This window comes from Coturnix japonica, chromosome 23 (genome assembly GCF_001577835.2).
Source record: "Coturnix japonica isolate 7356 chromosome 23, Coturnix japonica 2.1, whole genome shotgun sequence".
Classification (NCBI taxonomy): domain Eukaryota; kingdom Metazoa; phylum Chordata; class Aves; order Galliformes; family Phasianidae; genus Coturnix; species Coturnix japonica.
The window spans coordinates 4,451,690-4,466,766 of NC_029538.1; the positions used below are offsets into that span (position 1 = coordinate 4,451,690).

The 15,077-nt window shown below is 50.8% G+C and overlaps 1 protein-coding gene across 5 annotated transcripts; it reads right to left on the reverse strand.

Moving 5' to 3' along the window:
• Positions 1-312: 312 nt before the first annotated feature.
• Positions 313-14,888, reverse strand: PTP4A2 (protein tyrosine phosphatase 4A2). Of its 5 annotated transcripts, XM_015883564.2 has the most exons (7): positions 14,362-14,571; positions 8,388-8,535; positions 7,877-7,997; positions 6,801-6,893; positions 2,990-3,120; positions 2,113-2,187; positions 313-1,047 (listed from the first exon to the last, which is right to left on the reverse strand). In XM_015883564.2, the coding sequence occupies exons 3-7, from the start codon at positions 7,970-7,972 to the stop codon at positions 939-941; spliced, it is 504 nt and encodes a 167-aa protein (XP_015739050.1). In that variant the 5' UTR covers positions 7,973-7,997; positions 8,388-8,535; positions 14,362-14,571; the 3' UTR covers positions 313-938. The 5 variants fall into 5 exon arrangements, with proteins under 5 accessions (XP_015739050.1, XP_015739047.1, XP_015739049.1 ...); XM_015883561.2 differs by having other exon boundaries at positions 7,877-8,535; positions 14,362-14,633; XM_015883563.2 differs by lacking the exon at positions 14,362-14,571 and adding an exon at positions 14,119-14,230 and having other exon boundaries at positions 7,877-8,535.
• Between the last annotated feature and the right edge of the window lie 189 nt (positions 14,889-15,077).

Consider the following 15,077-nt stretch of genomic DNA (forward strand, 5'->3'; position numbering starts at 1 on the left):
GTAACGTATTTCTTTGGTGGCAGCAAAGCAAAGCTGATGGGATTGATATCTACGACGGCAGAAAATAGCACCTTAATGTCATTTCAATACATAATGCATCTCAGCTGAGAGGAGCTGAGGGAGGAACCAGCTGGGGCAGCACAGCATTTCCCAATAGCTGCAAAGCCAGCACCAAGACCGAGGCACGTCGCACTGACGGATGATTAGGAACACATGGGGCACAGACAAACTTGTCCAGAGGCCTTTACAGACCTAAGAAGAGCATTTAACGTTAATGACCTGCAATAAATTTATTAAGAGCCAGAGGGAAGAGACGTTTTACTGCAAGAACTTTATTGCACTACGTTCAAGTGCTGAACCGACACTGAGTCTGCTGGACACAGGTCAGTTCGGTTCCCCCTGCAGCTCTGAACGCCACGCAGACACACAACACAACCACTGGGGAATCCCAGGGGTGCCCAGATGGGGCTAAGGCCAGCAGGTCACTCCCCAGCACTGAGAAGGCTTCTCACATCTGTCTGCCGGCTGCTAAAGAAAGGCAACGCTATTTAGCAGAGTCCTACTGGCAGTAATGCAGCAGGCCATAACCACGGGGTACTTTCCTCAGATCAAGAAAAGTTTCTGCACAAGCCAATGCTCTGCTGGTTTTCCTTAGACATAAAATTTACTTTATTTCTTTTCTTAAAAAGTTAAAAATACAGAGGGTTTGGAAACCGGTTTTCTCCTTGCAGGTGTTCAAACTGCAGCTTAAGGAGAAAATAATCCTTCACTAAAATGTTGCTCTTAATTTTTTTTATTTTTTCCAATCATCACTATCATTAGGACAGGGGTTGGGGAGCACCGACTCCACCACTAATTGGATGACGCAGTTTGATTCCAGATTCACATTTCCAGGTGCCAAGAGTCCAGAAAACAGTGCCATCTTCGTCTGAGATCTCCTACTGAACGCAGCAGTGACTGTTGGCATCTTTGCAGCGTAATCGCATCTTAGGTCGGTATTTCTCAAGGTAAAGCAGCTGTTTGGAATTGAAAGCTCCCCTCCTTTTCCTAAAACAAACAGAACAAAAGCTGATGTCAATGGCAAAGGTACTGCTTCAATCACTGTGATATACACACGTATATATCAAATTCATATAATTCAAAGCTTTTCTGTATCCATACAATAGTGTTTGAAAGGAGCTGGACCAGCACATGCAGTTCATTACCTACACGCCAATATTAAAACCAAAACCCTGTTAGCAGGTTTTGGGATATTTTCTTGTATTGGGAGAGTTCATTTCCATCAGCAGCAGCAGCCGCTGAGCACCACAAGGTCACCCTCTCTCTGCAGATGCATGTGCTACTTATATGAGCTTGGCAGGCCCGTGACAGCCAGATAGAAATATATAAGAGATACTCAGAAAAGAACTTCTCAGTGTGAAAGGTACCGTATCTAGGAAGAGGAAAAAAAGGAATTTAAGAAAGGGCAAAGTTCAGAAAAATCTGTTGACAGCAATATAGTTTACAAAGATAACCAAAGACCCTGGGAATCCATAAAGAGACAAATTGCTTTCTGGGCAAAGCTCATTCAACATCATCATACCCGCTGGGCTTCATTTCAAGATCCGATGTTATCGGTGAGCCAGCAGAGCTCTGCAGGCTCATCCTTTACCAGTTCTGCTATTTCCCAGATAAGGGGGCTGCTGACATTTCCTGAGTGGATACGGCGCTTGTGCACAACACCCGCAGGAGTGCTGGCACTCACTGGGCAAACCGCCCTGCTTGGGGGCCCAAACCATCCTTGTTTATTTGAGCAAGGAGCAATCAATCCACATCCAGCTCCAACCACAGAGCTTACAGCCCCAGCCCTCCCCCAGTGTCAGGAGCTTTGGGGTCTGAAGTACAACGGCTTAATATATAGGCCAAGATTTAAAATAAATCAGAAAGAAAAAAAGAGGTGGGGGATATCATCTCATCTTTAAACAGACAGAACGGGCTAAAGCCTCAGCAATCATATCAAATTCATGCCTGTTACTGTTAGTTCATAAGAAAATGAGTCAGAAATCGCATAAACTTTGCTGAAGATGCATGCTGTCCAAATACCACAAACTGAGAAAAGGAAGTTGAACTTACTGCCTTATAAACTGCACTGCATCTTCATACTTCATTCCACATTCTATCAGTGCAAGAGCAACCAGGACAGGAGCCCTGCAGGAGAAATCAGTATGTAATGAACACCCAAAGAAACACTGCACCGAATCCCTCCAAATACATAAATTTAGCCATAAACAAATAGCTTAAACATCCTCCCTTTGAATGTTATCTACAAAAAGACATTTGCCTGCTGAGTATTTAATGCAGAACCTTTTAGCAGACAGCCCTGCCTGCAGTGTGCACACAGAAATCCACAGCTCCTTTAAGTGTTTGGGGCATGAAAGAATAACCCTACATTTTTATGCTCTCTCATCTCACTGTAACCTAATTTTCTACATGCTCAGAGGAGTCTGCAATACCTCTTGGATTCACTTTGCTTCGTACGACACAGCAGGTTTAGCTGTGCATGAGGTGGATGCACAAAGCATTGAGCGGATGGCTTCCAGAGATAAACCCTTAACATATGCTGTACACATAACTGGGTGCTCCAGCAGCAATGAATGAGAGTTTCCTACTTTGGGATCCTCATTTTGGGTATCAGTTAAGTGCAAAGAGCCAGCTTTGCAAACAAGCTGAAGTCACAGAGCACAATGACTCGCTCCTGGTTTGATTTCACTCTGCTGAGCACACACAGGTGCTGCAGGCACAACAGTGAAGGATTAAGCAGGTGTCAGCAATCGGACAGCTTGTACAGCTACACAAAAAGCGGCTCAGGAGAAAACTCACTGCAGTCCTGCACATGCATAAATAGTAATTTGCTCGCCAAGGGTTTCTGAAATCTCACAAGTCATTTTAAAGATACAGACACATCAACCCCCCACAGCTGAGGTTTAATGCTCTGCTACAGGACACCGACCTTCCCAACCCTGCAACACAGTGAACAGCGACACAACATCCACTCTCTTCACGGAATTTGGTTTTCAGCAGGTTGAGCCAGTCGTCAACTATCTGATTGGGGGGTGGTGCTCCGTCATCGAACGGCCAGTCCTGGAAGGGAAGAACACATTAGGTCCTGCTGCACCTCGAGCAGATGCACACACTGCTGTCAGTACGTGGTTAACAGCCAGGTGACATAATGGGGATAGGAGAGTGCTCCACGTCACACTAACAGTTCTGTGGGTATTTGTCCAGTTAGAAGTTCACCAGCCAATATTGTAACGCATCACTAATTAGACTTTGCAATACTACTCCAATAAAACCCTGCATGGACTTACTTATAGTACAGAGCATTAAGAAAAATAGCTGCCTTGAAAACCTCCCCTCATTATGAAGGTGTGAAAATCAATAGGTGTTTCTAATAAATACAAGAAGGATGAGAACTCTGCAGCCCGTTGCCTGTGGTTGTGACAACCTTTTATAACACTATTTGTACCACAGCCTTGACTGCCCACCCGCACAGCATCCCACCTGCAAGGCTCAAAGCTGCCCAGATGTTTTTGAATCAAGAAAAAACCCCAACCATTTCACAAACAGGAGAAAAGAAGTGCTTAGAGAACGGCAAAGACAACAGCTAAGCAGCATTTAAAACGTCACTTCTGTCCCTGAAGGGAGCTGCCCACATGTAAATCATCTGGGCCACATCCAATGCCATCAGCACGGCTGTACGTCCAAACTGCACACGAGGAGCTCCCTCCTCTCGAGGTCACAGCTCCTCCTGGAAGCCGTGCTAAGAGCAGCTCATAACCAGAGCTTCGTGTTACTCAAAGAACTCTTCAGATGGGAAGGAAACGGCTTTGAAAGGAGCCCTCCTCCTCCTCATTGGCTACAACCAAGCTTCTCACTGAGCTTCTTAACAACAGGTTAACATTGAGACACGCTCTCTGAAGCCTGCAAGAACACAGGGAAACTGAACACACGAGGGCTTAAAAATCATTATGTTTCTCAGCTTGGAATGCACTTATTGCCACCTTAATAGAGCAGACATGGCTGTGCAGCACGAAGGATCGCAGCCCAGGAGTGTATCACAAACACACAGCAATGAGCAGCTGTGAGGAGCAGCTCTGCCTCTTACAGCTACAAACACAGAAACTCCGAGTTACTGAAATAACTTTGTATGTGATTAATGCTGAAAGATAATGGTGTTAGTCCAGCCCAGTGTCACCCAGTGCCCCAGGAAGGTGTGTGTGCAGCCAAGAGATGGGCAGTGCCCACTGCAGGATGCTTCCTTTTGAAGCTGACCGCACAGAGCAGGATTCATGTGCTCACAGCGGCTGTGGGTCGGACTGAAATCCTGCAGACCAAATACGGGATGTTCCTATTATGATTTTGCTTTTGTTTACGTGTTAATCCTCACGTCCACACGCGGCTTCTGCTGCTCTGAATTAATGACAGCCCTCGGTTCCTCACAGAGCATCGCCTTCACACAGCACCAACAGCAAATTAGCACTGAAGGGATGCTGCCCAGAATGAGGAACACGCATAATTCTGGGACCACAGGAGTAATAGCAACAAAGTTCTGCGAGTTTTTCCTCTGCTAATTATGAGTTCTGCCAGCAGCCCCTTTGAATTCCTGTCAGTCAGCACAGCAAACAAATTGCTGGGCTCCACCACCAAAACAATCATTAGTAACCAGGATGATGCACCAGGTTTGCACAAACAGAAAACGCAGCTCGGCTGTGCCACCCTGCAGCAGTTGGGAAGGAAGACAGGCAAGAAAGGGCTGGTTTGGTTCGGATTTAATCTCTGTTGACAAACACACGTGTGCAACAGTTCTACACCAAACACAGAGCCTCTCATTCTCCAGTTTCTCACTGTGCCATCTGCCAAAGCACCTCCCTGCTCCACCCCCCGCCAGCACACAGCACTGTACCATGGCACGAGAGCAGGCTGTGCTGAAATGCTCTCATTTTCTGGGGTTCCCCTTTGCTTCCGACCTCAACAGTTTCAAAACAGATTCTAATCCCTCAGGCTCCGCTTTTAATCTGTGTTGTTTCTATGAGCGCATCAGCTCCAAGTAGCAACGTGTTACGTTTTCAGCTGGTAATTCAACACTGCTTGTGAATAGCAACAGGACTCGGTTATGGAGAAACAGGCATTAACAGGAAGGAAAAGCAGGAGGAGGCCATGTCAGCAGCCAGCTGAACTCCTATCACATACCAAAACACTGCTGCAGTACAGCGAGTTACTAACAGCATCGTGACTGGGATCAGCAGCAGCAGCGCTGACACTGGCAGCAAACCCTCCCATCGCCTCCTGCCTTGTGCTGCACACAACAGATGTCTGCTGGATTTACACCCTCCCATTCCTCCTGCAGCAGAGAAATAGAAGAGCTGCGCTGTACTGGACGTGGGAAGGCAAACGTGCACAGGCACATGACTGCATGTGTTACTCAAAGTGAGAGGATCTTCATGAGAATTTTGCTGAGCAGAACTGGTGCAAACACCATTTCCAGTTTTTGAAAAGCTTCCTCAAAAAACAACTTTCAGTTCAAACCTGGCCAACAAGTTGGGGTTTGGTTTGTTTGTTTCTTGACAGCTGCAATCCCCGTTTCAGAAGCTCCACACTTGGCACTTTGGTTCCTGCTGCTACCTGGGTACAGAGCTGGGGGCAAGGTGGGCTCCACCCTGACTGCAGGGGGTAAGGGCAGCAGAACACCAGGGGAACAGCCCTCGGGAGGAACACACATCTCTGCTCTCCTGCAGCAAGAAACACTTAAGCCCCAGCTTAGGGCAGGGCTCTGATGGCTTACACACCATGCGATTAATCCTTCCATTTTCTGGCAACCCCGGGAGTATCACAGCTGGAGTGCTGAACACAGAGCACTGCCTAAATGCAGCTCTGCAGTGAGCAGAAATGCTGTTCCACAATCCAGCCACTAGAACCTGATCTTTCCAACAACACAGGCACACGTGGCTGCCTGGAACTGGAGTAAATGTGCATGAAGACCTGGAGCCAGGGAACCTGACTGACCTGCATGCGGAGCTTCCAGCTTTTGCAGCTGTGCCAGGGTACAAGTTTCTCTCCTAATGGAAAACCATGAAGGTCTTCCTCCAATCGAGCCACTAAAAACAAAAAAGCAAACCACCAGCACACACAACCAATAGCACTACCTGCAAGAAGGTTAGGTGCAATTTCTGGCCTCACAACAGCGTTACTCCAGTAAAATAAACTGATTATATCTAATGCTCTGTAATAATTCAGAAGTATTGCCTAGAAAAATACCCAGCTCCTGGGAGCTGCTGGAGCCTCGTGCTTACACATACAGCAGCCTCTCAATGTGTCAGATGTGGTCTCATAGGGCAGCAGACCGAATGTGTGAGAGCAGGGAGCTTTATCTTCATCCTGAGAAGGCCAACAGTAATGCCAAGTGCTGTATCAGGGGAAAAGGACTGAGCTGAGCTGTATAAAACACAAGGCTGAACAGACCACAGACTGTGAGTTCACACTGGATTAGTATCAACCCAGTCACTAAAACACAACCCAAAATATCTCAACAAACCCAGGAATAGACATTTCTATTCCAAGTGAAGCTGTAGAAATGAATCAGTAAGAATATTTCAGAGAGGCACAGTGAGCACCTCAAAGCCAGCTCTGTCTGCAGAGATCACACAGCTTTTGGCCAGTCTGAGACAACCAGCTCCTCCCAAGACACAAAGGCTATCCCCACTATCCCCACCCTTCATCTACAAGTGATTTCCAACGTTAGACAGTTTTAAAAGGCAACTCACTAGAACTTGGATTCCTTCTCTTTCAATGGGAGCTTTATCGTAGGTGGCATCACAGACTCGCACCAAGGTTGTCACTCCGTACTTCTTCAGCTCCTTTAAGAAGGAAAAACAAATGAGTGCACCAGGAGAAACAAAACAACAGCTCCAAACCCAAACATTTTCACATAGACAGAAGGTGATTGCACTGCAAAGGAGGGCCAGCCAGGAACAGCTGTGACCTGCTGAATGGTTACAAGTGACAGGAGTAAGTGTGAAACACCTCAGAACTATTCCTCTCCAATGGAAAGTCAGGGTGGAAACAAAGAATGTGTGTGAGAACAAAATTCAAGTGCTGCTTATCCTATCCACACAGCTTCTTTTTCTCTTTAAATAGAAGCCTGGGACTGTTGGCTCCAGCCAGCGCTGACATTTCCAGGCAGGGAGGAGCAGAACACACTACTGTGCTCCAGCTTCCTTGAAACACACTGTAAGCAGCACATTGTGCTTGATAAATAATCAGAAGATCAAACAAAGGCTGTTCCAGTTCACTTTGAAGGTTCATACAGCAAGCAAAATCTCCTCTTGTGTTTGCACCGAGCCCCTACAACTTGGGCCAGTTAACAACAATATCTGTTCCAGACTGAAGCCTCCTGAAGCCAAAACACCTGTGTAAGTACTGCACCGAACCCTATTTTAGGGGCAGCAAAGATCATAAACCAGCTGCTTTTTCCCATCAACTGCTAATTGCAAAGCCAAAAGATCAGCAACATATTAGAAGCAATGTATTATTTAACGACAAATAACACTCTGAGTCACAGAACATGCAGTCCTTTCCAAGGCAGGACAACAACAGAGGCAAAGATTCAGGTCTGCATTCTAAAATGGAAACTCCTCCAATCCCTCAATTACTTTTTTCCAGATCCTGCACTCGTGTGAGTTTTTGTGCTGTTAAGGGAATACCAATTACGTAGTAGGAAGAAAACGCCTGCAAGTAATGCATAGCAGAGTTTGTGAGCAAAAGGAGTGAACACAGCACAGTGCAGAAAGCAGGAGCAGGTCAGGGAGGAAGGATGAGGCTGATGGGATGCCTTACTTACCTCTATGAACCTGCAGAGGGTTGCATTGGTTGGGTTGTGAGTGATGAGGAAACGCATACCGTCATAGCTGATCTCCACGGGGGCCGGACGGTTCATAATGGCAACAAAATGTGTGAGGGGCCAAAAAATTTTAAAAAAAAAGAGAAAAGAAAATGATCAATAACCTTGGAAACGTTTCACAGCAGAAAACATTAAAAGACCACTGGGATTGATCAGAGCTTGAGTTGACGTGTTTGTTCCTTAAAGATCTCGCTTCTACAAAAGCAGGTTTGCTTCAGAATCCACTTGAATTCAACTTGGGCCTCGGTTACTGCATGTGGTATCCTCCAGGCTCCACAACTCTGTGTGCAGGACTAGGCAGCCCGTTCTACATTTAGGCACTGGTGAGGCAATAAAGTAAGGGCAGGTTTTCTCTCCACTTTGTTTTCTTGACGCTTAGTTTTGCTAGAGTCAGTAAAAGGAATATGCTTCCAAAGTGCAGGAGATATCCCATATATTTGAGTGTGCTCACTGTGTCCGGAGTCCTCAAGGCAATGTAGGTGTGGCACACGAAGGCCCTGCTCTCACTTGTCGGCCAGGGCGCTGTGCTGGGCCTGGCAGAACTCTGCCCTCACGCTCAGAATCGCCATAAATGTGCGACGTGAATTCCACCAGAACACCTGAAAGAAGGAGAGAAGGAGAGAATGTCAGAGCAGGGGCAGCTTCCAGGGCCCCAAACAGCAGCTTCAAACCCTGTGCAGTGCTATGGGTGGAGATGAGAGGATACGAGCATCATCACTTGTGTTAGTGCAGCACAGAGCAGGGATCTGTCCCCGCCTGTGGAGGATTCGGATCAAATGCAATTTTAGTCTTTGATCAACCATTGCCCCCAGAGCCCCGAAAATAAACAGTTCAGGAGTCTCCATGCGTCCACAGCTCATAAACATTTCATAAGACAAACAAACCGTACCTTTGAATCAAGCTTGTACCATTTATAGCTATTTATGAAAACAAGGATGACTACAACTGCCCCCATAAAAAAAAACAACCCAACCAACCACGTTTCCAGCGAGTGCCACCCTGAGCAAGGCAATGACCAGCAGGATGCAAACGGGAGCCAACGCTTTGTACATCACTTGTTCAGAGCGCTCAGAACGGTGGCAAAGCAAAGACCAACAGACCAACAGGAGCAGCAGGAAGCAGCAGCCACTGAGGACATCCCAGGCCACGCAGTGACAGAGCTGCAGCCATGGAGGCAGAACCAGCAGCTGCTGTTAGTGCTGCTCCCCAGCCCTGACTTTAATCACTGCTGCGGTGACAGTTCCAGCTCCTTCCAGCTCTGTGCTGCACGTCGTTAACCAAACACATGTTGGGAACCACGCTGTGCTACAGCTTTGTTTTTGGAATGAGAAAAGAGAGGATGGTGTGAGTGCCACGTGTGGGAGCTGCTGCTGGCACAGAAGCACCACCAGCCTCCCCACAACACCCCAAAATGTGTCATCTCAAATGCAATGGAGGCAGCAGCTCCCAACCTTAACACAGCTTTCCCTGCACATCCCTGCAGCCATGTGGGATGGAGCTCTCCATGCAGCACAGCCCAGGAGGTGCCGCTCCGATGTGACATCACAGCAGGTTGAAGTTTAACTGCAGGCAGGACGTCCACGTCTCACTTCCTGCTGTTTCGCAACGCAGCCCTCCTGGATCTGGTGACAGCAAACCTAAGTAGGTCAGCAATGTGTCACATCCAAAGGCACAGGAACAAAGAGCTCCGTCACCTCCCGGGGGTACAAAGACGACACAGAGCACCGCAGGTTGGCCTTCAGAGAAGGAAAACAGCTTTGCTGAGCAGAAAAGAACTTCATCAAACGGCATCAGCTATTTTGGAATATCGAAACAGAGCCTTAAACTCAGTAACTAGAAGTGTAAAGGCAAAGAATCAGTGTGAGACTGCTGTTAAATGCAGCAGTGAGCAGCAGAACTCCATGCAGAGCTGCACCCAGGAGCTGCACTGTGCCCTGCATGGAGGGCAGCACAGCACACTGCAATGGGCGCAATTAGGAACACGGCTGCAAGTTCCCACCTCAAACCTCAGCAGCGCTCAGTGTTTTAATGAGACCCTCGTTTCCAAACAGTCAAATTAAGGACTGCCGAATTACCTCCTTCCCTGACATGAAGTCAAAAATCACCCAAAGAACAGCAATTATTTCCTTAAAGAACAGCTCTCAGTGCCAAAAAAATGCATTAATTAGGTTGCCAGAGGCAAGAACAAAGATGGTTTCAATAACCACCCCCAACCTCAAAGCAGTTCTTCCTCTCAGTGACTCAAATACCCATTTCAGAGGAATCCAGGGATCATTTACCAGCACAGTGACTGGGATCAGGGCTCAGCCCAGCTGGAAGAGCCCCTGTAAATGGGGAACACTCCTGCACCCACAGGACACCAGCAGCCCCAGCCTGCACAGCCCTGACCTGGAGCTGCACTGCAGTGACAGCACCGTGCCTCCCCAGGGCATGGCGTGCCAGTGTTTAATTAGCTAATGATGGCTCAGGAGTGATTAAAAACCTAAGTGCTGTATTTAAGTCTGAAAACTGATTTCCAGAAGGGTAAGTAGTTTATGGAGCACCCACCCCTATTTTTAAAACAGCTTCATTTCTGACACATCCTTTCCTCCTGTGACTTCCACCTGCAAACTGTATTGCTGAAGTTTAATAAGGAAGACTGGGATTCTAATTAGAAAACCCAGGTAAAACCCCATGTCTGACCCTCCTGAACTCCCCAGGTAAGTGCTGTCAGATTTCTTCCTCCTCCTGTCAGCAATTTGCACTTCAAAGACCTGAGCACTACAGAACCGATGACAGCAAACAGCAGCAAAGTCTATCTACAACATAAAGAAAACAAGGAACAGTTTTTAAGCCAATTAACCTTCAGCTTTTTGTACCTGGGAAATAAGACAGAACAGGGATGGAAACCAAAGAACGAGGACATGTCTTACATGGCCATGGGAGACCCAGTGTGTGGATGCTGTGAATGATGCCCATCTCCATGGGCAGGCTGGGTGAGCACCTACAGACATGACTAACCTGAGTTACAACTGAAGCACCCTGAGCTCCCACCCCTCATGCTCAGCTCCACAGGCTTGAGAAAGCCCAATGAGGCCAGTTGGCCAGGAATGTCTTTCAAAATACTACAAACATGCAACAAATATGATTAAAATGTAAGCACGGGGCAGGCCCAGTCATCACCTCTGCTTGTTTATTTAGGCTAGTTAACTAACTGAGGAAGAATGCTTAAATGGATTCCTGACTTGAAAGTCATTTCACTCCAGATCACCTTGAGTGAAACAGAGGCACCAACAAAACCATCTCCAGCAGCAGAGTGACTCCTAAAGCAGCAAACAGCTTGATCCTCTGTATTGCACAGCAGCAAGTGCAGGGAGACACAGCACCAGGAATCCCTCACTCCAAAGCACGTCATTGGAAGCACTTCCTTCTCTGCTCAGAGACAGCTCAACAGCTGCAGCTCCCACCCATTGCAAAACACAGATACCTCCAAAAGGTCACCGGGATCACCTTCCAACATGAGCTGGAGCACAGGATGTGGTGCAAAGCTCATCTGTCACTGGGTGAGGATACTGAAGGTCTGCATGTTGAAACTGCCTCAAACTCAGATCCGAACAGAGCCTCAAACAGATCCGAACCAGAACCCATGCAGAGCTTCACCACCACCCCAACAGCAGCCAGCACACAGCACACAGCCCTGCACGCTGCTCCTTCCTGCCGCTCACAGCACAGCTCTGCCACTTGGGACTTTTTGAGCTCCTTCCCCACCCACCAACGAGCTTAAAAAAACCCAAAACTTCCGAAGAGATTTGAATGTTATTTGCACAGCACACCCAAAAAGTCCGACGTTCCTGAGAGTGAAGTGAAAGCCAGAGGTGTCCCCTCCCCCAAACAGAAGGAATCCAAACCTGCTGCTCTGCCCTTCCAGCCATCAAACCCCATTTAACTTAAAGCACACACAGTCAAAAGCAACTCCAGACAACACCCCACGATTACATGATGTCAAACTCAGCCCGGTGAGTTCAGGTGCAGCACCTGCTGGGTTTGAACCGAGTCCCACCTGAACGTCAGCATCCCCAGCAGCCAAGGGAACGCTCTCACACTTTGGGATGAAGCACCTCAAACAAGAAAAGAAGCATTAACGAGTCAAGCAGGACTTGAAAGCAGCTTCAAACCGCACAGCAGCAGGGAGAGCATTCCACGGAGCTGCAGAGTTGAATTACTTGCACCTTACTCATCTCAACGCTTTGAATTTGCCACCCACCTCTGCAGGCAGAAGGACAGGACGGAGCTTCCTTGCTCCTGCAGCAGCTACACTCGGCCCTGCAACTGAAACTTAAGCTGATCAATTTCAGTGCATGCACACAAGGTTGCAATTGTTAAAATCCAGGGGCCATTATTTCAAGCAGTGCCGGACTTTCAGTGCGAGTCACCAGAAGGAATGTAACTCTGTAGCACAGAAAGGAGAAAGGAGGGGTAACAAAACAAAGGCACAGCTGAAAGTGACCTGAATAGAGGCAGCAGATCGGCATCTCAAGTGTTAGCACTGAGAAGGGATCGAGAGGCCTAAGACTGCATTCAGCCTCCACAACTAGCCCAGGGCCACAGGATGGTACATAGATCTATACATATGGTACATGGGATGGTACATAGATCTGCCCTATGTAGGCACCAGCCTGCCCCATGTGTGACAAGGAGCCAACCCACCCCTCAGCCCATGGCTCCACTCAACAGAGCCGTTCACCTCCAGCTCTCTAATGGGCAAACACGCTGCTCATTAACCCGAGCCCAGCAGCCGGCCCCGTGCTGCGCTGCTGGCTCAGCAGGGTGTATCGCTGACAAGTCTTCTCCAAAGATATTATCAAAATCCACGCTCTGTGCCGCTCACAGCACTGCTCTGCTCGCACAGCAGCATCCCAGGAGCTGCCTTCAGCTGTGCCTGGCAGCCAAGGGCAGGCAGGGCCCAGCCGGCCCCGGGCCAAGGCCAGCCAGCACCAAGGGCAGCCAGCACCGTGCTGCTCATGGGGCAAAGTGCGGCGTCACAGCTGCACCCACAGCTCAGCCCTGCAGGGATGCAGTGCAGGGAACAGCACAGGACAAGGGCTGCATCCTCAGAGCATCCACCGCCTGCTACTTTAACTCAGAGTTAAGGCTGATCTTTTCTTTCCAATAACTGAGTTCACTAAACCGAAGTATCTCTATACGTTGAGTCATAAGAAGATAGAGTTTTTTGGCTGATGCCAGTGGTGGTTTTATCTTTTTTTTTTTTCTTCTTTAAATACTAACTGCAGCTCTGAGTCAGAACCTGACTGGCTCATTTGGGGAGTTTTGAAGCCGGTTTCCATTTATACAGCAGCCTTTCAAAGCCAACTTTCTGCCTCCTCACGCTGCAGGCAATGAACACACAGCTGCCCCGGGAGGACACAGCTCGGCCAGCCACGCCAACGAGCCACAGCCACCGCCCAGCAGGGAGCACCCTGCCATGTCCCCACGTGCTGACACCCCCACAACCGCTTCCTCCCCCCCCAAAGCGTGTCCCTACAGCAGACCCTGCAGCACAGCGTTCAGAGCATCCCGCAGTCACCCTCAGCACTCCCTGCTCCCCCTCCCCGGGCCTCGCAGTGCTGTCCCTTTATTACACAGCAGGTCCTGCCCCCTGCCAGGCCCCAGGAAAGCCACTACATCCTGGCCACCTTTCCTCCCCAGCTCCACCCCCAGCTGCAGGGCACCCCCCCAGCACCGCTCCCAGTTTTCTCCTCTCCACTTCCAGCCCGGATCCCGGAAAATCTCCTCGTCCTTTACACCCCACCTCCAGGCCAAGCACAGGGCAGCACAGGGCAGCACAGGGCAGCCCCTTCCGCCACCATCTGGGGCCTCCTTCCCTCTCCCACCACTGCACAAACACAAAAGTGAACACAAACCCCACACCCCTGGGACGCTCCCGTCCCACGCTAAGACCCCATCCACCAACACCCCCACCCCCAAATAAACATCGCCCCACAGATACCGAGCACCCCCTGAGCACAGGTCGGGTTACCCTCACCCAGAGCCCCCCCAACACTCCGGTAACGGCTGATATCCCCCCCCGACCCATCCGCACAGTGCTGGGAACGGGGAAGGGCCGCCCCGCAGCCCCACACGCAGCCCCACACACCTCCGTGCTCCACGGCCCGCAAAGCACCGGCAGGAAGGGCCGCACGTACCGGCCGAGGCGCAGTCCGGGCAGCACAGCCCCGCACGCCGCCGAGGCCCCCCAGGCCGCAGCCCCCGTTACACCGAACCCCCCCGGGCCGGGCGGGGTCCCACGGAGCACAAAGGCCGCGTTCCTCGAGGCCCCCCGCAGCCCCACCGGACCCTCAGAGCCCCCCCCGGTCCATGCCCGCCCCGGGGCTGCTCTCGGTTCTCCCCCGGCCTCCTCCTCACCCCGGCCCCCCCCGGTTCCTCACCCCGGGCATTGAGCGCGGCGCCGTTCTTCCGAGCGGACCCGGCGCCTCCCACACCGCGGGCCGGGGGGCGCGATGGGGGCAGGAAGGGGCGGCGGCGGCGTTGGGGAGCGGCGGGGCCCGTGACGGGGCTGAGGCTGAACGACCCCCGGTGCGGCCCGAGCGGCGGACACAGCGCACAGCCCCGCCGCCACACGGCTCACACTGCACAGGCCGCTCCCCCCCCGCCCTGCCCCGTGGTACGGCCCGCACGGCGCTGATTGGCACGGCGCGACGCACCCCCGCAACCGGCAGTGGTACGGCCCGCTCCGCCTCAATCCCCCCGCGTGGAAGCGCCCACTCGGTGCCCTCGCGGGGGGATCCCGTGTCTGTCTGTGCCGTGCGAGCGGCGCAGCCTCGCAGCCGTTTTCCGCCACACGAGATGCGGGTTGAGCCCCGTCCCCGAGCCGCGAGGAGCCGCCGCTCTCATCCCTGCGCAGCCGGAGCTCCCCGCACCCTCCCCACGCAGCCGGCATTGGTACGGCCCGACTCTCCCCCTAACCGCCGCCTCCCCCCGCCGCACTTGGACCGGTCCGCCCGCACCACGTGCGCACCCCCCCGCAGAGGGGCGATGGAACAGCCCTCCTGTAACCCCCCCATCCCCTCCTGTCCTGATACGGCAGCTCCGGTTAGACAGCACGGACAGACAGCGAGCCCCGGCCACAGCCCCGGGCAGGGAT

Coding starts and splice junctions, on each gene's coding strand:
- PTP4A2 (XM_015883560.1), bottom strand. CDS start 14,873: ATGCCGGCTGCGTGGGGAGGGTGCGGGGAGCTCCGGCTGCGCAGGGAT. Junction 8,536..14,361: donor CGCCGCGCTCAATGCCCGGG/GTGAGGAACCGG, acceptor TCCTTCTTTCAG/GTGTTCTGGTGGAATTCACG.